The sequence below is a fragment of the Pinus tabuliformis genome, chromosome 1_2, assembly GCF_031772625.1.
Source record: "Pinus tabuliformis cultivar Carrire ecotype Pingquan chromosome 1_2, CPIR1, whole genome shotgun sequence".
Lineage (NCBI taxonomy): Eukaryota > Viridiplantae > Streptophyta > Pinopsida > Pinales > Pinaceae > Pinus > Pinus tabuliformis.
The window spans coordinates 202,224,424-202,247,264 of NC_142298.1; the positions used below are offsets into that span (position 1 = coordinate 202,224,424).

The 22,841-nt window shown below is 39.9% G+C and overlaps 1 protein-coding gene and 1 pseudogene across 1 annotated transcript; both read left to right on the plus strand.

Annotated features, from left to right (window-relative positions):
- Positions 1-12,564: 12,564 nt before the first annotated feature.
- Positions 12,565-13,548, plus strand: LOC149205176 (scarecrow-like protein 1; the record flags this gene model as incomplete). The annotated part of the gene is made up of 1 exon (XM_089397334.1): positions 12,565-13,548. A coding segment is annotated over exon 1 (984 nt), but the record flags the coding sequence as incomplete, so codon positions are not given.
- On the plus strand, positions 13,549-14,941 carry LOC149205177 (ERAD-associated E3 ubiquitin-protein ligase component HRD3A pseudogene; annotated as a pseudogene).
- The last annotated feature ends 7,900 nt before the right edge of the window (positions 14,942-22,841 follow it).

Below are 22,841 nucleotides of genomic sequence, written 5' to 3' on the forward strand. Positions count from 1 at the left end.
GTACTAATCCCATACTTGAACACAATCTCTACAACCAAGCTGCTTCCTTGCTTGCATGAGTGGCTGCCATGTATTCTGCCTCTGTAGTTGATAGTGCCACTACAGATTGTTTCTTACTCATCCAACTGACTGCACCTCCAAATAGGTTAAACACATACCCACTTGTAGATCTTCTCTGATCCAGATCTCCAGCCCAGTCGTGGAAAGAATATAACACAACCCAACAATAACAAGCACGGCACTTGTGATATTCGTTGAACGACTGCGACGAAACTTGCGTGAAATTGCATACAACTTTTTCTGTGAGTGCAATAGATGCTTATATAGCTAATAAAAATTGTACACATGAAGACGGGCTTTGTGTATAGCCATAACATGGCTGCAAGCATGATATTGTGACCAACATGCTAAAAGATGTCTAGTGAACGTTCAAACGAGGAAGGTGCAAAGATGTAACACGAGCTCATGGGATGAGCCCGAGTGCTTGCAAACATCAAGGAAAAACCTAAGGAAGGCTCTAAAATTGGATGCAGGCCAAAATTTTGGAGGGTGTTGCAGCCGCTACAACACTTGGCAACACACTGGTTGAATTCCAGCTTCTATGTTTTGGTTCATTGACAGCATAGGGCCTTGGTACTTTAGGGAGTATTGAATCATTGTTTGGGTTACTTTGGTTTCCTCACTTACCCCATGGAGAGACATGGTTCAACTTTCGCCAACTCAGTCAAACACAACAACAAGTTTTAGCTTGATTAGAGTGTTTCGAAATCGAGAATGGTAGTTTGGATCACGAGTTAAAAAAATTCAGAGTATAAGTTTTCATCTCTGGTGTTGCTCCACTACCAACAGGCCTAGACAGTATCTCGGTGGAGCCATGCAGGAACACACACATTGCTCCACTGCCAACGAGCCTGGTTAGTACCCTGGTGGAGTTGCATGCTTCACCTCTCTTCACATGAAGCCTTTCTCTTCTTTCTCCTTTTTATTTTTTTAAGAGGACTGTGCATAGGAAATTATTTATTTTTGGGGTGGAAGAGGGATCCTGACTTATTGAGAGTAGAAGAGGTTGTTCCTTCAGAGAAGCATCTAAGACCATTGACATAGGTTTGCTCATTTATATTGTCCCCTTCTTTGTTTCTACTAGTTGGATGAGCTTGAACACACAGATCAGAAGGCTAAGTATAGGCATGGGGTTTCCTAGTGTGGACACAAGTTCATGGTTGGACCCAAACTTCCCTTGCAGATGGCCTGTATTTTCTGTCAAGACTTCATCAGCCAAAGGTTATAACAAAGCAAAGAGAATATGTACATGGGACTGTCCAAGTGCTGCAGTGTCACAAGACTCTTTAGATCTCGGCAACGTACTCATTAAAAACCCATAAATTAGTGGAGGGCAACACTTATTTACAAAAACAAAAAATAGCATGATACTCAGCAAACAAAACAAAGTAAAAAAAAATAGTAAGCAAAGCGAAAAACAATAACCAATAGACAAACTATGTACGTGGTGTGGGGCGTGGCCTCATCTTACTGAAAATAATGTTTGAGATCTTGGTCGTTGACAAGAAGGTTATCAATCCTCCTGTCAAGTGATTGCAGATGGTGTGTGTGTGGGCCAAGTTTCTCATGGACACTGTATGTACCAATCCACAGTGTCTAGAACTTCGTATTTTTTCCTTTGCCTTCATGGGATTTGTGCCATTTCAAGACTAATTCACCAACATCGAAGTTAGCATTTTCTGCAAACTTCTTGTCAAACCATCTCTTGATACGGTTCTGGTGGAGTGTAAATTTTTATTTTGCTTTCATCCTTTCTTCCTACAGCTTGTGAAGTATATCCATCCTACACTGAACTAGTAGACAAGGCTTGCCTTGGGATTCTTGAGAAAATTGGAGTGTAAGCAAGTGGATGGTTGGCGGTAGGATGGATTCTTTCCCATAAACTAGGAAGTATGGCAAAGTGTTCATAGAGAATTTGGGTGTTATGTGGTCATCCCATAAGGCATTCCTCAAGGTGGAGTGCCAGTTACACTGTGCAGAGTAAATGGTCTTCTTGATTATGTGGATAATGTTTTTATTTGTGGATTTGGCGAGGCCATTTCCTTATGGGTAATAGTTAGATGAGTGTTTCAACACAATGCCATATTAAAATGCAAAATCATAAAGCTTCAAACATGAAAAGTAATTTTCATTTTCAAACACAAGTGATACCGAAATGCCAAAGCATGAGATGATGTTCTGTTGGACGAATAGGATGACTTCCTCGTCATCCACTTGCTTGAGGGTAATTGCTTATGTCCACCACATGAAGTAATCAGTAGCTTTCAAGAAGTAGTGATGTTGTTTTAATGAATGTGGGAAAATTTCCTCGATGATGTCCAAGCCCCATTGTTGGAACAGTTCAGTCACTGCAACAGGGTGCAACGAGGTTGCTAACCTTAATGTTCTTTCGGCGCATCGCTGACAGACCGGGCACTTGCAGGTGAAAGCGTGTGCATCCTTGAACAATGTGGGCCAATATAAATTGCATCACATAACTTTGTGTGTAGTGGTATTTCCCATGAAGTGGCCCCCAACTAATCTATCATGCAGATTATGTAAGACCTTCTCTGAATTATGTGCCACCAGGCACCTGAGCAAAATTTTGTTGTTGTGAATTCTGTAAAGCACTTCGTGCACCAACTGATAGGATAAACCTTTGAGGTGCAATTCCCTCTTCTATCTCATGGAGAAGTGAGGGGGTATGGTTCCTTTCTCAAGCTATCAGCACACATATTTGTACCAAGAGTTTCTGCATGTAGTGGGTGGTGCTCGCTCTACATCATACATTTTGATTTCTTACACCCAACCAGCAGGGTCTTCTTCTTCCTCCTATGCATGGACTGCCTCAGCTGTGAGTCTATACAGACCATGATCCTTGATAGTGTGAACTGGCTTGATGTCAAGATCATACTCTTGCAAGCATGTCATCTAGTTCGCACGTCGTTCACCCAATTCTTGTTGTTCAAGTAGTGAGCGGATTGTTGGGTGAGGCACATTGACTATGCAATGGTTCTTCAGCAAGTAGGGTCTGAAGTGTTTCAACACCTTGTATACTACATATGCTTGTTTTTCAACGATGGGGTAGTTGACTTCAAGTCCCTGCATGCTTTCACTCATGAAGGAGATGGGACATTTGTCATTCAGCTCATCCTTCTAAGTGAGTACTACAACAAGCGAGTTGTCGAAGGCGAAGGTGTATAGCAAGAAATATTTGTTGAAATCTGGGCTGTAAATTGCAATTGCTTCCACTATATTCTTCTTAATATGGGTGAATGTGTTCTTTTCCCTCTTGCCCCAACTGTATACTGCATCCTTCTTGATCATGTCTTGCATTTTTTTCACTATCTGCGCATAGTCTGAGATGAACTTCTGAAAAGAGTTTATCTTTCCCAATAAGGACTACATTGCTCTCCTGTTGGCTGGGTGAGGGATATGTGTAATGGTCTGGACCTGGTCCAAATCAACCTTGATCCTGCCTCTAGAAATGATGTGCCCAAGGAGGTTCCCCTCAGACACTGCAAATACGTGCTTTTTAGGATTCAAGGAAATCTCGTATTTCTGACATTGCTCAAATATTTTCTTCAGATGGCATATGTGGTCTCACCGTTTTCTTGAAAAGATAGTCACGTCATCCAGGTACACCACTACGCTCTTTACGATGAGTCCATAGAAAGTGATGTCCATGGCGCGTTGAAAGGTTGCACCTGAATTCATGAGCCCAAATGGCATTCGTCTGTATGCGAACATACCCCACTTGGTGAGAAAGGTAGTTTTGAGTCAATCAGGTTCCGCTACCAGAACCTGGCTATATCCTGAAAACCCGTCAAGTAAGGAAAAACTCTCTACTCCAAATACTGTGTGTAAAATATGCTCCATAGACGGCACAAGGTAATTTTCTTTGTCTGAGGTGTAGTTCAAGTTTTAGAAATCAACACACAAGCGAATCTCCCAAGACTTATTACGTACAGGAACAAGGTTGGAAACCCATGTGAAATGACGAACTCTATATATGATCTGTCCCTTCAACAGCTTGGTCAACTCTTTCTATATGAGGGGTTCAAGTAACACATGTACTTTCCTCATATTCTCTTGGAATGGCTTGACCCCTTCTTTCATTGGAATGACATGTTGGATTATTCGTGTGTTGTATGTTTTCAGATCATCATATGTCCATGCAAACACATCCCGATACTATTTGAATAAGTAGACAAACGCTTTTCGCTCCTGTTTTGTGCAGCATGTCCCGAGATTGACAAACTTTGGATCTTGTTTTCTTCCAAAATTTTGGATCATGGTAGAACTGTGGGTTTTGTTGTTCCTTGGCTCCTCAAAGTGGTTCTACAAGTCATAGAGATTTTCTATCGATACCACACCCTTGGGGATGAGGTTTCCTTTCTTGTCATCAGCTCCGACTTGCAGAGATTTCTCATGCTCGTCTTCGTCAATCGCTGTGTCTTTAAAGACATCAACATTGGCCATGAAGTGCAGTATCTGTTTATGATCGTAAAAAAGGTATAGATTAGTTATGTTATCAGGAATAGAAGGCTTATACAAAATTTCTGTAGAAATTTTGAATAATAAACACTTATTCACAGAGATTATCCCGATTATACACTATTGCGGAATACATGCACAATACATAATCTCCTCTACATTGATCATCAATTTAGCAACATCAAAAACAATGAAACATCAATCGCATGCACACATTAACACAGTATATAACCCGGGGAAAGATTACAGCTGAAAACCCCACACTATCTGTATATTAATGATTGATAACATGTAACAATAGATAGTACAATACTCCTCACAAGTATCCAGCACTATCTCCACCTGTTACACACAAAACTAGCTCAGATCCGAACAAGTCACAGGTTCAAATCTCCTCAGCTGCTTTGCCTGCCTCCACTGCACAATCCTGCAAGAGAATCACGTGAGCACATGCTACAATTGCCTTGATATTGGCCCACACTGTGCATTCCTCATTGGCATTACTCAATCCCATGCATGTGCAAAATCTCATGCACAACTGATAGTCACAACTCACCCTTTCACTTACCTCTAACACCTGTCTCTTTTGAACTGTCCATGCACTGAGTTAACTGATGTATTCTTTAGTTTCTTTATGAGTTAATAATTAGTGAATTAATTAGTATTGAATTCACACAACTCATTACTAGTGTATTCTTTGGTTAGACTAAATACAACTAGTTCAACTAAGTCAAATTGAACACAACTCCATCAACTCCACATCCAACTCCACAAAACTCACATGCATGAGTTCTAACTGAAGTCCTCCATGCAATAGCTCAACTAACACATAAGAAACCACGTGATTCCTTTTGTCAGCTGCATGTGCCACATCCGTAGCTCGAAATGAAGTGCTCAAAGAGAATAAGATAATGTTTAGAGTCCAAATATTACTAAGGGCTAATAATATTTGATTGTTTCTATTTTTAGCCTGGCAGTCTAAAAATAGACTCTGATCACTCCGCTGTGAGCCAAAAATAGAAGTCCATCTATTTTTCCCAACATGACCAATCATCCAAAAATAGCATCCTGCAACTCATATACCATGATCCATATGTCTAAAAATAGACTTTGCACCAAAAATAGCCTACGGGCCCACTTAGTGAAGGCGACTCCTTTCCACTAAGCTCCATCATCTTGTTGCATTTTCAACACTCCCTCTCAACAAGATATGGATTATCTGCAACCCCTATCTTGCAACTCTGGAATTTTCTACATGCAACACATTTGCCCGGTCCACTTGCTCCAATAACACTTGGAACAAAAACACTCCCAACTTACCACTTTGTTGGGCTAGGAACATACTCTGATGCTGAAACTCTACCTACTGCTGACACGTGTTCCCTCTCTGACATCTGCGCTACTGCAACACCTCCATGCATCTCGCACCATTGCACACTTCTTTGTGCCACCTAGCACTGTGCAAAACACGTGTGCCTCTCACATTGCTGCAGCCTGCTAGCTATGCGCTATCCTAGGATTCCCTGCACTGTCGCTCTCTCTGCCGCTCCATCCGCATCTGTCTCTACCCAATCAGTCAGTTCGTACTACTCCACATCAGGGCTCATGTAGCAAGGTCTCATCCAAGAGGTTGGGTACCTCAAGGATCCTGCACCTCCTCCTTGGGACGATCAATCCACATCACCCCACCTCCTACCTGGAGGTATGGCTGCATGTGATCCCTCAGCCCACCTGGCTCGAAGTTTCCCCCTACTGGAGGTATCTTCATGAGTAGATGTCTTTACTCGATCTCCTCTCAGCTTCCCTTGCTGTGGCTGCTCCACAACCTCCGGAAGCTGCTGCACCAATCGTGGCTCCTCCACAATCGTCTGAGACTTCTTCTGGCTCTACATGTTGAGAGGTAATATACGCTCCCTCTCAACCAGCAAGTCTCCATCAGTTGCCTTGCTGCTAAAGGCCTTTCATGCATCTTGAACCTCAAGAGCATACAGGTTCTTAACCCGTGAACCAATCTGCTTCACCTGTCTAGTGATGATGTGTCTAAGGAAAACCTTTCCCTTACTGAAGACTACATCATAGCCTCCATCTTCCAGCATCGCGATCGACACCAAATTTCTCTTCAGTCCTGGTATATACTTGACATCGTCCAAGGTAAGGTGAGCTCCATGCTCCCTCTGAAAAATAAGCGTGCCTACACCTAAGACACTATACTTCTCATCATTACCCATCACTATGAGTATCTGGAGATCTTTCTCCTCCAAAGTACTGAACAAACTTTTGTCACCGGTCATGTGGAAAGAAGCTCCACTGTCAAGAAACCAACCACTTCCCACCATGGATGAAACCATGCATGCGAAGAGTGTGAAATCCAACTCAAACTATGAAGCAAGTGCCTCACCTTCAGATCCTTCCCCGGATCCCTTCTTAGATTTCTTCTTTGGGAAATTAGTAGCATAATGGCCCAACTCATGACAATGAAAGCATCTCACCTTCGACTTTTCAGCCTTCTTCCCATCATTGGAAGAACTGGATTCGGAAAGAGAACCCTTCTCCTTCCCCTTCTTCACCTTACTCGCTAAGGCACAGTTCTCCTCATCATGCATGGATGAAGAATTGTCTCTGGTGCTCCGTCTGATCTCCTCCTGCACAAGATCCGACCAAAGTCTTTCCCATCCTGGCAATTTCTCCTGACAATTGACAGAGTCCTGATAGGAATGCCAACTCTTAGGAAGACCAAGGAGAGCCAAGCTCACCAAGTCCTCATCATCAACAGTCACCCCCACACTTCCCAGCTCATCCCGGCACTAGGTGAACTTCGTGAGATACTGGGGCATACTGTCTCCATTCTCACACTTAGATGTTTCTGAGTTTATCCTTAAGCGCCATTCCACCAGCTCAAAACTCAACCGCTTCTGATCTAAAATTCGTGAGAACAAATTATTTCTTGTACAGAGATCGACTATATGGGCATTCATCGGATATCTCACCTTCCAAAAGAAGGATGAATCCAGAGGCTACCTGGCCCGATTACAGACTCTGCCTGAAGAAATAAAATGTAAACACTCTCTGAATAATAGATCTGATGATCAATCCTCGCTTTGATATCCTGTAGAATTTTTTTTACAAATCAACCAGCTCCGATAGCATGTAGAAATTTTGAATAATAAACACTTATTCACATAGATTATCCCGATTATACACTATTGCAGAATACATGCACAATACATAATCTCCTCTACGTTGATCATCAATTTAGCAGCATAAAAAACAATGAAACATCAGTCGCATGCACACATTAACACAGTATGTAACCCGGGGAAAGATTACAACTGAAAACCCCACACTATCTGTATATTAATGATTGATAACATGTAACAATACATAGTACAATACTCCTCACAAGTATCCAGCACTATCTCCACCTGTTACACACAAAACTAGCTCAAATCCAAACAAGTCACAGGTTCAAATCTCCTCAGCTGCTTTGCCTGCCTCCACTGCACAATCCTGCAAGAGAATCACGTGAGCACAGGCTACAATTGCCTTGATATTGGCCCACACTGTGCAGTCCTCATTGGCATTACTCAATCCCATGCATGTGCAAAATCTCATGCACTACTGATAGTCACAACTCACCCTTTCACTTACCTCTAACACCTGTCTCTGTTGAACTATCCATGCACTGAGTTAACTGATGTATTCTTTAGTTCCTTTATGAGTTAATAATTAGTGAATTAATTAATATTTAATTCACACAACTCATCACTAGTGTATTCTTTAGTTAGACTAAATACAACTAGTTCAACTAAGTCAAACTGAACACAACTCCATAAACTCCACATCCAACTCCACAGAACTCACATGCATGAGTTCTAACTGAAGTCCTCCATGCAATAGCTCAACTAACACATAAGAAACCACGTGATTCCTTTTTTCAGTTACATGTGCCACATCCGTAGCTTGAACTGAAGTGCTCCAAGAGAATAAGATAATGTTTAGAGTCCAAATATTACTAAGGGCTAATAATATTTGATTGTTTCTATTTTTAGCCTGGCAGTCTAAAAATAGACTCTGATCACTCCGCTGTGAACCAAAAATAGAAGTCCATCTATTTTTTCCAACATGACCAATCATCCACAAATAGCATCCTACAACTCATAGACCATGATCCATATGTCTAAAAATAGACATAGTCTAAAAATAGACTTTGCGCCAAAAATAACCTGCGGGCCCACTTAGTGAAGGCGACTCCTTTCCACTAAGCTCCATCATCTTGTTGCATTTTCAACAATTTCAACAGTAAATCTATCCCTAAGTGGTGACATCCTAGAAGCTGCGTTTCCCAAAGCATTGGCAGTTGCATTACGAGTTCTTGACAACAGTGATATTAAATTCTTGGAAGTTAGATATTATTCGCCATACCTCTTGCTGGTAAATTTTTAGATGAGGTGATAAACAGGTATGGTGTCACGTACCTATCGTACCAGTATTTCTGAATCACCTACCACTTTGAGTGCAGCAACGTTGAAGCATCCTTTTGTAAGCCCAACACATGTGTTTCGTATTCAACAATGTTGTTCACGCACTTGAACTCCAAGCGGCTCGAGATCAAATGTTTCCTGTGTTTTGGGTCAATCAAGACACAGCCGGCTCCAGAGCCATCCTGTGTCTTTGGTCCGTTAAAGTACATGGTCCACAACTCATCTGTACATAGACTGTTTGACGCACATGTACTACTGCTACTATTTCTATTGCTACTTCTAATGCTACTACTACTTGTGTTATAATGCGCTATACAGGTTTCATTTCCATCAGTTGGGCAAGGAAGGAGACCCAACTACATGTGTGGTGGGGTTGGAGCTAGCTGTGCAAGATAACACCCCAGTGTTGTTTCCAAGAGGAAGTTGTTGAACATGAGCTCCACGAAAGCCAATGGTTCGTTCTCACCATTGATGGGAGTGATGTTGTGCCTCATGTATCTCTTGGATAACACCCAGATTTGATTGATTTTTCCCTAATACGGAAGCCACAAGTGTGACCAGACTATAGCAAAGTACCCATTGAACTTGCTAGACCAGTCTCTACTGAACAGTATGCCATATGCTTCTGATATGTCCACAACAATAATGTTTATGCACCGGTGAACTCATTCGTCATGAGATAGTCGGATTATTACATCCCGAAGTTCACCAATGGATGGTATGCATGTATGATCGAGTTGGATGATTGCACATATATCTTGCTCCATTGCTCATTGATCTTTTTGGCAACGGAGAGCAACATGATGTTGCTGACGTGCCTGTTATGTTCCTATACTAATAGGTGTCATATATCATGATTGACTTGGTTTAGCTCTGAAATATATACATACCTTTGCTTTCTGCAAATGTTTTCCATATTTGTAAAAAAATCAAAAAATTAAAAAATGTAAAGAGGGTATGCTCTAAAAGAAAATCAAAGGGCAAAAAGAATGAAAAGGGCAGAAAAAAATAAAAAATGAACCCCAAGAAAAATAAAAAGACCATGAAAGTGTGCAAGTCCAAATGCCACTGCTATTTTACATTTTGTACAATAATATTGTGTGCAAAGTGTTGTTATGCCACAATCCATGGTAGTCATATAGTTTAAACTTGACTATTTCATGTTTTAAATTTTTATGTCTATAAATAGAGAATAAAATCTGACCAAATTGTTTAATCTTGGCAGATAAGTAGATAGGTAGAGTAAATAAAGGAGCTCAATAGTTTAATCTAAGCCCTTGGATGTAATAAGGTTAGACTTAGTTAGAATACCATTGTAAAAGAAAATAAAACGTTTTGATAAGGGTTTGCCAGTTTAAGTGCACCCTAATAAAAGAAGAAAAAAATGGTTGGATAAGTAGGTAGGGTAAGTAGATGATTGGTTGCAGAATTATGCATGATGAATGATTATCCACATATCAAGTCATATACTTTCGTCATCAAAAGCACTTAAAGATATGGATGGAAATGAAGAAATTTACATCATGGACAAAAGTCAAACTAATTAACTTCCTCACTCATTTTGAAAGTTAAAGGGGCTCAGAGCATTTCTCTGACTCTTGGAGGGACCAAACCCCCGACCCAATAACTTGTAAAGCCTAAGTGCTAACGCCCCTTCATCAAATTTCAACCCCTCTATAATTCATTCATTCCCCTCAAACCCTTTTCCTATGGTAAAATCACTCTTTTACATAGGAAAAATAAATGGTTCTTCATAAAAACCCCCCAAAACACATTTTAGTCTAAGTCATAATGTTATATGATGAATGCATTTTCGGACACATTTACTTAGCGCATTTTCTTTTTCCCATGGTCATATTAACTTTTAATTTTTATTATTTATTTAACTCTCGAAACACATTACCCTTCCCCGTATTATTATTAATAAAAATCCTAGAAAATAAATAAATATCTCATTCCTAAGGTTTGAAAAATAAACCATAATAAAGTTAATTAAGTTGGATTAGTTAATCGAATCGTGATTAATTAAGAGCCAAACCCCCCGACGCATTAAAAAAGGGATTAATTAGTCATCTGGATTAATTAATAACCTCTCCACCAATACCATCATCCCCGATATAATTAAGTCATTTTAATTATTTTAATTATGCAGCAGGCCCCCTCCATTAACTCCCTAACACTTTCCACCACCGACTGTCGTTCGATCTGCCCTCCCTCATCCGACGACTCTCGCTCATATCGCGTGGGCCTTTTGGTCGAACGTTAACCACGTGATGAAATTTGTTTTCACTTTTCACTGATGCTACTTGTCATCCCATTTGTGGTATCGCGCGATCCTCAGCCAAAACCGCCAACCTCCCAAAAGTTGTGTGACGAAAACCAATACCGCTCTCGTTTACAGCTTTCGCTAAACGACAAAGTGTCCCATCAGTCATTTAACTCCAATTGTCATTTTACATTCACCCACCAAATTCCAAAAGGTCATTGAATTTGTACATAAAACAAAAATATTCATGGTTTTCTCTTTTTACCGAAAAAGAAAGTTCTGCTTCCATGCATGCATAGAGTACGTCCAGACCGGAAAATTATTCCCAACTGCCAACCACTATCAGTTGCTGAACTCCAGGCCACTGCAGAATATTATGTGCACCCTACAAAACCTTCACCACAACCATTTGTCCCGACAGTAAACCATAAATAGGTTTTTACAGCATTTCCTTCTCAGAAACCCTGTTTTTGTACTGAACTTCCACTAAATTGCTGTAAACTCAAATAATTCAGTACAATTAAAGATGTTTCCTAGTCCCAAAACTTCCCCAAGCACCTATTTTATCTAAAATCCTTGAAAACCCCAACTTTATTCCTTGAATACACAAGAACCAAGGATGGAAGTTCCTGTCACCCTAAATGTCACGCCAATCACTACTCCCCATAGGGATTTGGACCACCTTCCCTTGGCCGATAAAGATTTTCAAATTAAGGGCCTTACTTTTGATGAAACCCCCTTGAAGCTACACTGTAAGTATTGGGACAATTATCTGAACAATGCTTATAAAATAGGTCTTCGGGAGTCAAACCTACCTAAATATCAATTCCCCACTGTCCATATTTTCCCAAATATTGTCCACCAATGCCATGTAAACTATGACCCCAATCTGAGAGTTGTAATGTCCCCTGACAAGAAAGTCCTTTTCACCATTACAGTTGTTATTACTCAAGAAAAAATTTTAAATTGTTCACATCAGTTCGATTGTTTGTCAAAGGGTTGGTGTCAATTTTGGGTCTAGTCTTTTCATCTGGTTTTAGAGTCTAAATAGTTTGAATAGGAGTCTTGTTAAGAGTATTGTTGGTATGTATAAAGGGGTCAATTCTCTGTCTTAGTCTATCATTGGTCTCACATCTCACATGGATATCATATGTCCAAACTCGTTTCAAAGCTGAAATTGTCTAGGTGATTTCGTAGCGCATAATTCATATTTTGCACTGGCTGCGCTACGAAATTGAGGATTTGTTCGAATCCATAGCCAATATTTCACAGTTGTCTCCTATGGATTCTGTGGGAATATCTGACTCGACATGTCATAGTGCTGGATCTTATCATCAATATACAAATAATACTGTTGTGTTTCATTCTCAAGGTTTTTCCTATAATCCCGCTACATTGGCCGAAGTTCTGGTATCCAGTGGAGGTCAATATCTTAGCATGCCTATTGTACAGAGTTCTGCTTCCCTCCAGAAATCTGCATCTAGTGAAAATCTCACAGGGGAACATACATCAGGTTACCTAAATTTTCCGTCATCAGATTGCCAAAGAGGAGCTATACATGGTAGTATCTTTGATGAAAATCCAGAATACATCAGGCAATGGCTGCAAGAGTTGGAGAGAGAACTTTTTAGTGATATTGATGAAGTAAGTATCATTAGCCCCGCTCAAAGCACATATATTGACAGGGAATGGGCAGACACAATAGAAAACCTCTTGTATGAGGATTCCCCTATGCATTCTCCGATGGAGAGCACAACCTTGAAGGATTATTCTAATGGAAGCATAGATTATCCCAGTGTTGCAAATATTTCTTATTCATGTTCTGTTTCACAAACTAATTCTTTGCAACAAGAAGCATATGCATCAACTGGTCACCGGCAAGATAATGTTCATACAGGGAGCTCTTCCAAACAGCTGTTAGTTCAATGTGCAACTGCAATATCTGAAGGTAAAGAAGAAATGGCATCACATATAATCACAAAATTGAGAGAGACAGTCTCAATTCAAGGAGACCCAATGGAAAGACTTGCAGCTTACATGGTGGAGGGTCTTGCTGCACGAATAGAATCTTCAGGAAACGGAATATACAAAGCTTTGAATTGTAAAGAGCCACCAAGCACTGATACTTTATCTGCCATGCAAATGTTATTTGAAGTTTGCCCATATTTCAAATTTGGTTGCATGGTGGCCAATGGTGAAATTTGTGAAGCCTTCAAGGATGAGCAGAAGGTTCATATACTAGATTTTGATGTTGAGCAGAGTGATGCAAAGGTTTTTTTTTTTGTATCATCATTTTGCTGCAGAAGGTGGAAACTTTCAGTCGAAGATGGCACTGGCCTATACCTATTATCGACAACAGATGTATGAGAAATCTGTTAAGCTTTATGCAGAACTTGCATCTGTAGCAGTAGCTAGCTTTCTTAGTTTCAATGAATCACCATTGGTTGAACCAGTACGGATCAATGATGGAGCTGAAGAGAACAAAGCAGCATTAAGGAAGTCGCGTGGTGAGGAAGATGATGATTTCCAAATTATTGAATATCAGGCCCAGAAAGGGAATGCAGTGGCAATGTATAAACTTGGTGTATTCTACTACTTTGGTTTGAGGGGGGTTCCCCGTGACAATGCGAAAGCATTATCATGGTTTCTTAAAGCGGTTGAGAAGGGAGACTCAAATTCGATGGAATTTCTCGGTGAAATTTATGCAAGAGGTTCTGGAGTTGAGAGGAATTTTACCAAGGCACTAGAGTGGTTCAAGGCTGCCTCTAGGCGAAAGCGTTTTTCTGCATATAATGGCATTGGCTATTTGTATATGAAGGGTCATGGAGTAGAAAAGAAAAATTATACAAAGGCAAGAGAATTCTTCAAAAAGGCAGCTGAAAATGACGACCCCATGGTCATGGGCATTACAATCTAGGAGTTTTGTACTTTAAAGGACTGGGTGTGAAGAAAGACATTAAAGTAGCTTCCAGGTATTTTATAACAGCAGCTAATGCTGGTCAACCAAAGGCCTTCTATCAATTAGCAAAAATGTTCCAGAAAGGGATTGGTCTGAAAAAGGATCTTAAGATGGCCACTACATTCTATAAGCTTGTTGCAGAGAGAGGACCTTGGGGATCCTTGTTGCGATGGGCATTAGAGTGTTACTTGAAAGGGCAAACAGGCAGAGCTCTGCTATTGTACTCGAGAGTTGCTGAGCTTGGATATGAGGTTGCACAGAGTAATGCTGCATGGATTCTTGATAAGTTTGGGGAATATGATATATGCATAGGAAAGTCAGGTTTCTGCAGTGATGTTGAACGACATCAACGTGCACACACCCTTTGGTGGCATGCATCAGAGCAGGGTAATGAGCACGCGACACTTTTAATTGGGGATGCCTATTATTATGGATGAGGTACATGTGGTTCCAGCACATATGTTTCGTAAAGTCATTAGCATTACAAAGTCTCATTGTAAACTTGGGCTTACAGCTACACTTGTCCGAGAGGATGAGCGCATTACTGATTTGAACTTCTTGATTGGGCCCAAGTTATATGAAGCCAATTGGTTGGATTTGGTGAAGGGAGGATATATTGCTAATGTACAATGTGCTGAAGTGTGGTGCCCCATGACAAGGGAGTTTTTTGCAGAGTATCTGAAGAAGGAAAATTCTTAAAAAAAAAAAAACAAAGAGGCCTTGTATGTTTTAGAGCCTGTGAGTTTCTCATCCGTTTCCATGAACAACAACGTGGAGATAAGATCATTGTTTTCGCAGACAATCTTTTGGCACTTACTGAATATGCAATGAAGCTCAGGAAGCCTATGATTTATGGTGCTACCAGTCATAGTGAAAGAACAAGGATCCTGTATGCATTCAAGCATAGCCCTGATGTTAATACCGTTTTCCTTTCAAAGGTGGGAGATAACTCAATTGATATTCCTGAAGATAATGTGATTATACAAATATTGTCTCACGCTGGTTCTCGGCGTCAAGAAGCACAATGTGTGGGGCATATCTTGCGAGCAAAGGCACACATGCACATGGGAAAAGCTTACAACACACGAAGGACGTGGCACTCATTACTAATTCAAGAAAATCAACAGGGACAGTTTCCTGTTTCTCAGCAGAGGTAAAGGGATACGACATTAAGGACCAGTAAGAAGCTTCGAGCATCCATCACAGCTAAACTAAAAAAAAACCAATTGTCAGAGAATGAGCCTGTTTTCTCCTTTTTCTCGTAGGAGCACCATCTTGATTGTAATAAATGATATGTTCAGCACGATGTCGAATTAGAATCCTAATTGTTTTAGGTTTCTAGAGTTGTCAATTTGTAGTCTGCTGTATTTATTAGTTAGTTTCAAATGTTAGCAGGTGTCATCATAGGCAGAATTGGAGTTCCCCTCACGCTGGAGGAGGAACCTCAGTTAGGTAGAAGAGCTCTATATATAGCTGAAACAGCAATGTAAATGGGGTTGGAAAACTTTATAACAGAGCATAGTATTTGGCTTATGTAAAGACTCACTTTCAGTAATATAATTTTGATTTTACTTCTCAGGATTCATGAAGGATTTTTCATATTCAGAATGTGTGATGTTGTCTTCTTCTTAGTTTTGTTTACAGTGGTATGGATGTATAATCACTCAGAATTCACTGAATGTGCTCTGATTTCCTGTATGCATCTATAAACTGTGTGGTTCCTTATGAGTGTATATTCTGAATATTCAAATGCTGAATGCCCTGACTTCCATGTAAGGTCAAGATCTTTGTTGTATTGAAGTGTTGTTGACTCCATAAGCCCAATGGATACTTGTTTAATGTATTTCCAGCATTCATATTTGTCACAGTTGTTCTACAAGAGTTAGCCATCTTATTTTTAATCAAAATCATTATTACACCCAGAGAGAGCCCTCTCAGGTTGAGGAGGCTACGCCTCAGCCTAAAGTAGGTTTGAAATAGTTACTTAGAATCAACCTGACCAGCAGCCTATCAGGGTCTGATTTTGAGATAACAACAGCTGAGTCTATAAATGAAATGTTGCAATTACAGCCTGGCCAGGACCTCACTCCCCTTTCCATTGCTGATTTACTTGAAAAATATTCAAGGCTGTCCAGTTCTGAAATTAACCAAGTCTGTCATACCTTCATGGAAGAAAAATACAGGCCAAAACACCCCCCTCCTTACATGTCAAGCTTCTTTACAAGTCTGGGCTAGGATATCATCACCATGATCGCTTGCATTTTGGGTTTTACTACTAGTGAGTATGTAGATGAGTTAACCTTAGCCTACATGTCTATTTTCACCTCTGGTCAAGCTCCTGCAACCAAATTTGACTATGCTACATTCATTTCTGATAAGGTGCATGACCAATTCATAAGATTAGTGAATGAAAGAGTATTTAAATATTCTTTAGTGCTGTATCATCTTTTCCTCTATTACCAAACTGATAAATTCCCTTTCTCTATACAAAAGCTTGACACTAGAGGGAACCCCAGGTAAGTTATCTTTTGGACTTCCATTTTTTACAATTCACCTTCTTCTCCCTATCCTTATACACATTTTATTGATCAATTTGTGCATCCAGTAACTACCATGTTGATAGGAAGTCCCCCTCCTAGAATCAGTGATGATATCAAGAGAATTCTTCAGTTATCCAAAAAATATAAGGTTGGAGACTGGTACTTGTACCAGAACCATACCAAGATCAGGATTTATGGGTGTGAACTGCCTCCCTTTAAACTTCCCAAATACCTCCCCATGCGATTATTTGCCCTGGAGTACTACAGGCAAATGATCAACTCTGATGAAATCCATTTTATGAAAGCTAAGAAGAAAGCTCAGTTAAGGATAAAGGATCACCTAGGACCATTTGTTTGCAACAACAGAAAGGCAGGGAAAGAGGCAGAGGAAATCCTTGAGAGATTGAGATTGAAAAAGAGTTTCATCTGGCCTTATGATCCTCATAGCTTCATCTATGACAGAAGACAGAAGCATAAACTATCCCCCTACATCCATCATAGAATTCCAGAGATAGAACAGTATGAAAATCAAAATGAATGGGTGGAGGGAACACTTATAGAACAAGATAGTGAACAAGTTGAAGTAGAAAATGTTATGAAATATTGGGAAAAAATACTTGATCTGGATTCCTTTGAACAAGGGCCTGAAGAATCTTCACAACGGCCGAAACAAGAGCATAGTGCACAAACATCAGGACAACCAGAGACTTCAGGACAAGGAAAAGATTCAAGGTCACAGATCATTCTAGAGGAGTTGACCTAGACTGATACAAACATGAGCAACCCTCCAGTATTGCAGACCCCTCTTAATGAGGAGAGAGTTCAAAAAAGAAGTAGGAATGAGGCTAGCCCCTCTACAGTCCCATTGGACTAGTTATATGTGAAGAGACAAAGATTGAATCCTTTATCTAAACAGTATTATGAAGAGACAAGAAGTGACACATTGCAGACAACACTAGTAGGAGAGACCACCTCTACCTCTCAAACACAGGCACTAAGCAGGCAGCAAAGTGTAGAAGTGTCATCAATAAAGACAGCTTCAAAGCAGAGCGAGGATTTGAAAGAAAAGTACAAAGATATTAAAGCTAGGAATGAGAGGCTCAAAGTTCAAACCTATGCCCACTATCTGAAGATGGCTCCTACAAACCAGACAAGATTGATGTTAGCCTTTGACATCAAAGAGGGAAAGATGCAGATGACCTTTTTAAAGCCAACAGTACAACAACCAAAGTCCATGGTTGATTATTTGAAAACAAATTTTGAAGTTCTTGCCAAAGACATCCACCCAATTGATCAGATTGAGCTCCATAAGCAAATGGGTGAGATGGTCTATTCAACATTGACCAGTAAAGCCATCACTGCACATCAGTTAGAGAATTCTCTAAATAATACTACAGCATAGTTACAATTGGAAAGAGCCTCTTCTCAATCTAAGGATACTAGGATCAAATCATTAGAAGACCTGGTGATTGAGTTGGGACATGATCCCAAAGATGTAAGGAAACTAAAAAAATGAAAAAGAAAAATAATGATGACATTTTTGCACTCAGGAAACAACTCAATCTCCCTCCCCTCGTACATCCACAAACAACAGAAGTAATTGAGAAACAAAACAAGGAAGAACTTATGTACTTGATCCTTAAGTTGAATGAGTTATTAAAAGAAACAGAGCAAGAACTAGGAAAATCTTTGCAGTCCAAACAGGGTGAGTCGACCACCATTCCTCAAACTATAATACCCATGGTGTCTACAGCACTGCCATCTACTATTGCAACATCTTTGGCACCCAACATTCCTCCAGCAACAACTTTGCCAGTAACAACAACAACAAGTACATCAGAAGCATCAACAACTTCAACAAAGAAAACAGAGGACTTAATAAAGTCCATGGAGGAAATGAAAATCCAAGCAACTGAAATAAAGAAACTAAAAGAAATGGTTACTAGCTTGGAAAGAAATTATGAGCTATCACAGATTAATTACACTAAAGAAGAGAGAAAGAATAGAAGGATGACTAAAAATATCAAGACATTTTAGAATGACTTAACATTGGAAAAGCCTTTGAGAGATATCAGAGAGATTTTATGGACCAATATCATTGATTATATCAATGATATTTGTTCTGCTATTCAGATCATTTTTGAACAGACAGAGTTAGTTAAACTATCTAAAGAGGCTATACAGAAGACCAGGGAAGAATTGGGAGAGAAACTTGAAGAGGCAACCCAATTGATCAACTTCTTGAATAGTAAAAGCAAGCAATAGTTGGAACAATGGGATATCAAGGATTGGACTGGTACTATCCTTAAAATTAAGAAAGTTCTTACTAAGAAGAACTTAATGTTGAACCTGGAAAGAAGATGTCAAAGTATTCAAGAAGACAAAGATGATTTTATGGTAAAATATGACATTCTAAGAGAGAAATGACTTCCAAGTCCACTGGTCATAAATGACAAGTTGATGACTCATGAGGACTACATTGAGAAACTGCACAAACAAGCCAAATGTCAAGCCAACTCTTCCATAGTGAAAGAACTACCTACAGGAAAAGTGTTGTATGATGGTTTGGAAAATCTTTTCTATATTGAGCATGAAGTAAAGAACCTGTTCACAGTCCAGCCCAATTTTGCAAAATACACTGAGGCTGACGAAATATACAGGAAATTGATCAGGATGAAGATACCAAATGAAGAATGGTGGACCAGTATGACCGATATCCTATAATTTACTATGGTAACTCAGAGGTAAATAAAAATATTTACTAAGGTAAAGGTTGGTAAACAAGTAAAGAGTATCAGAAACAAGTAAAGAGTGTCTGTAGGGAAAAGCAAGAAAAGATCCAGAACACAATTACTAAAGCAATAGCAAGAGGCAAATCCGAGTTTCAACCTCCAACTCTTCCATAAATAAAGGGACAGCAGCAATCAGTTTTACATCTGTCTCTATCTTTTTGTAAAAGATATTTTGTATTCCCTAGAATAAATCTCATGTGGTTATGAGATATTCTTGATGTAATTTTTGTATAAATACTTCTCCATTTGAAGTATTGTGAGTGGATTCTATAAAATCTATGTAAATATATACTATCAAGCTGATAAAGCTTTTGTAATCAAACTTGGATTTTTGCTAGAAAAGGAATGAAAGTTAAGGACATTTCATCAGATTCTCATGCAGTGTGATCACAAATAAGTATTCTATCCTTGTGATTTTATATGTTTCCTATATGCTCCAATGTTTCATGCATCCAAAATCTAAATGGTAAAATAGGCAAAGTGTATTAGAATAAGCTTTAATGCTCTCTGCTATCAACAGTTTACCATTTTTACTTTTTATTCTAAGTTATTTCGATAAAGGAATTCTTAACTGCTCCTCTATCCCCGTAGTTTTTCTCATAAGTCCTTGGTATAGGATTCTTAATTTCCCTCTGCTATTTGACCTATCTTCCTTTCCTCTTTCTAATCCTAACTTGAGGATTCTTAATTGCCTTCTAGTTTTGAGTAGAACTATCACCCATTCAAGCCCCAAGGTTTGTTTTTATTCTGTTATCCTACCTGTTGAACTCATACCTCAGCAATTTGACTTGATCCAGTTAATTATCCCTGATTGACTCCATAGACCAATGGCCTAAAAGCCTAGTTTTCCCATTTGTTTCAGAACTCCACCACTCTAAAAAAAAAAAAACTTACCGAACATTAATAGCTAGCCTAATATCATATCAAAACATAGCTAAATCATAAAGAGAGAGCCCTCTCTGGACTTAGGTGGGCTAGCACCCAAGTCTAAAAGATTGGTTTGGAGTTACCTTGGATCCTTTCCTTCTTTCAAATAACTTCTAAGGAAAATCTGAGTGATAACAGTGTCAAAATCAACCAAACAGTTGTGAAAATTGCAGTTAAAGATTTCGAATGAAAGAAAGAATGTAGGGCAAATAGTGTTTTCTTCTTCCATCCAAAGTTTATTGAGCACAATTGTGAGTGAACCAGGAAATGTGCTTTCTCCCTTTCTAGCAGAGGTTGTGATGTATGTCGATGTTTACGCCAATGCGCACAATAGAATATCCCACTGACATTGAATCTTAGCCAACTCAAGCAAACTGATGTTTGCATGATTTTTCTTCATTTCTTCCACAATGTTATAATCAAGAGCAAGTAGACTCACCAAGATGTCTGGGTTGAGACTAGTGTTTGTACTGTCTAACAGAGTGTTCTGCAGTTTACTACTCATGGACTTACTCTTGTTCACCGTTGTCTTCTCGGGCTTGCTTTATGTTTTCTATTTCTGGACTGTTGGTGGATCAACCTTCCTTAACAGTTCAATATTTTCTTGCATTTCCCCAAAGGTAGGGGGAGCCCCTTGACTTCTGAGTTTGTATCGACCATTTTTCTTTTGGGGATGCTTCTTGATGTTCATTTTCTACACTGCTTGTGAGCACTAATACATAATGATTACTTCCCTAGTGGTAGGTGCCTCATCAAGTGCATCATCTTCGTCATCATTTGTGTCTCTCGGCTGGCACTACGTTTAGCGTGCAGTTTCATACTGACCCTGCAACTCGTTTCCATTCTGAACAAGACCCTTGCAGGTGATCATCTTCATGGAATCAGAAAAATTCATCATTCGTGCATTTTTTCACTGGAACAATGAGGTGGATCTCTGTGCAGTTTTAGTCACGAAGCAGTTGTTCCCTGATGACATGCTTCCTTTTTGTTGTCTAGGCGGGTGGTTTCTCGCAAATGTGTTGATAATTCATTGTTTCAGCTCATACACTTATGTCATCAAGTTCTTCACAAGAAAGTAACGTTTTAATGTCACTGTCTTCCTTGTATTTACCATTTCTCGTCATAGCCTAGGGCTTCCTCCTCACATCTCTATAGTCCTTCATTGGTTCATCATCCTTGATGACTCCAATCGTGCACTAGTCCTTCTCTACAACGATTTCCTCTTCGCAATTTTTTAGTAATGTTGGTTTCGTAGCTCGCTTGATGAACTGCATAATTCTAGTTCGCAGTGCAGACATATAGTAGTCGATAGTGATGGATTCACGAGGTTTTGTGTCCGCTGCAAACTTGTTCAATATGCGCAAGAACCTCTGATTGAAATCTTCTACCTTTTCTTTCGCCTCCATCTTCAGGCTACCAAACTCTTTGAACAACATGGTCGGGATCTTTTCATCAAATAATTTTTCCAGAAACATCCTTTTGAACATACCCCAGTTATGGATGGAGTTGATAGGAAGGTTGTGATACCATACTGTTGTGTGGCCATCCAAGGTACACGGAAAAAATATGCATGCAACGTCAGTGTACTGTAGCTTGAGCGTCTGCAGTTGTAGGTAGAAGTTTTCCAAGTGATCTTATGCCTTCACTACTCTATCACGGTCATACCTTGTGAGCATTCTCCCTAAAGATTTTGGAATCTTGTGCAAAGCACCCGAGATAGCCAATGGTACCTAAGTCATCCATTCCAAGTTTTGGTCGGCCATTTCTTCTTCTTCTTCGTCCTCCTCCTCTTATTCAGAATCTGATGCTTCCGACACTGAGTCTGTTGGTTCATCTTCGCCTCCACCTCCTCCACTTCCTTCCCCTCCAGCTCCTATACCAGAATATGAGTTCAAGATCACGAGGGTGTCTCATTCTCCCTGTTGGAAGACCAAAGGTTCCTCTCCGTTCTCAACAGCTTCTGTCAGACCTTAAAGTGTGGCAATAACTGCTTCTTCCACCGATGATACAACAACTCCTGTGGGAGTGGTCTTTGGCTTCCTTGATGCATATGGAATATTTTGTATTCCTGGGATCAGTTTGACTACTTTGGAAAACTAACAGGTGATGGGATGGACAGAGCGAAGGTGCTGATATGAAATTTCGTGTTCACATTTAGGAGGTGAGGAGTAACCAACTTCAGAGTTGCGCGTAGGTGAGAGGGAGTGTGAGTTACTACCTTGACCAGATGATTGATGAGTGGGTGTGAGAGGACATTCAGCCATAAACAACTGGCAGCCCTCCTTCTAGCGCTAGAAATGTTGATGATGTTGGATCCGCCAACATTCAAGGGATGTCCCT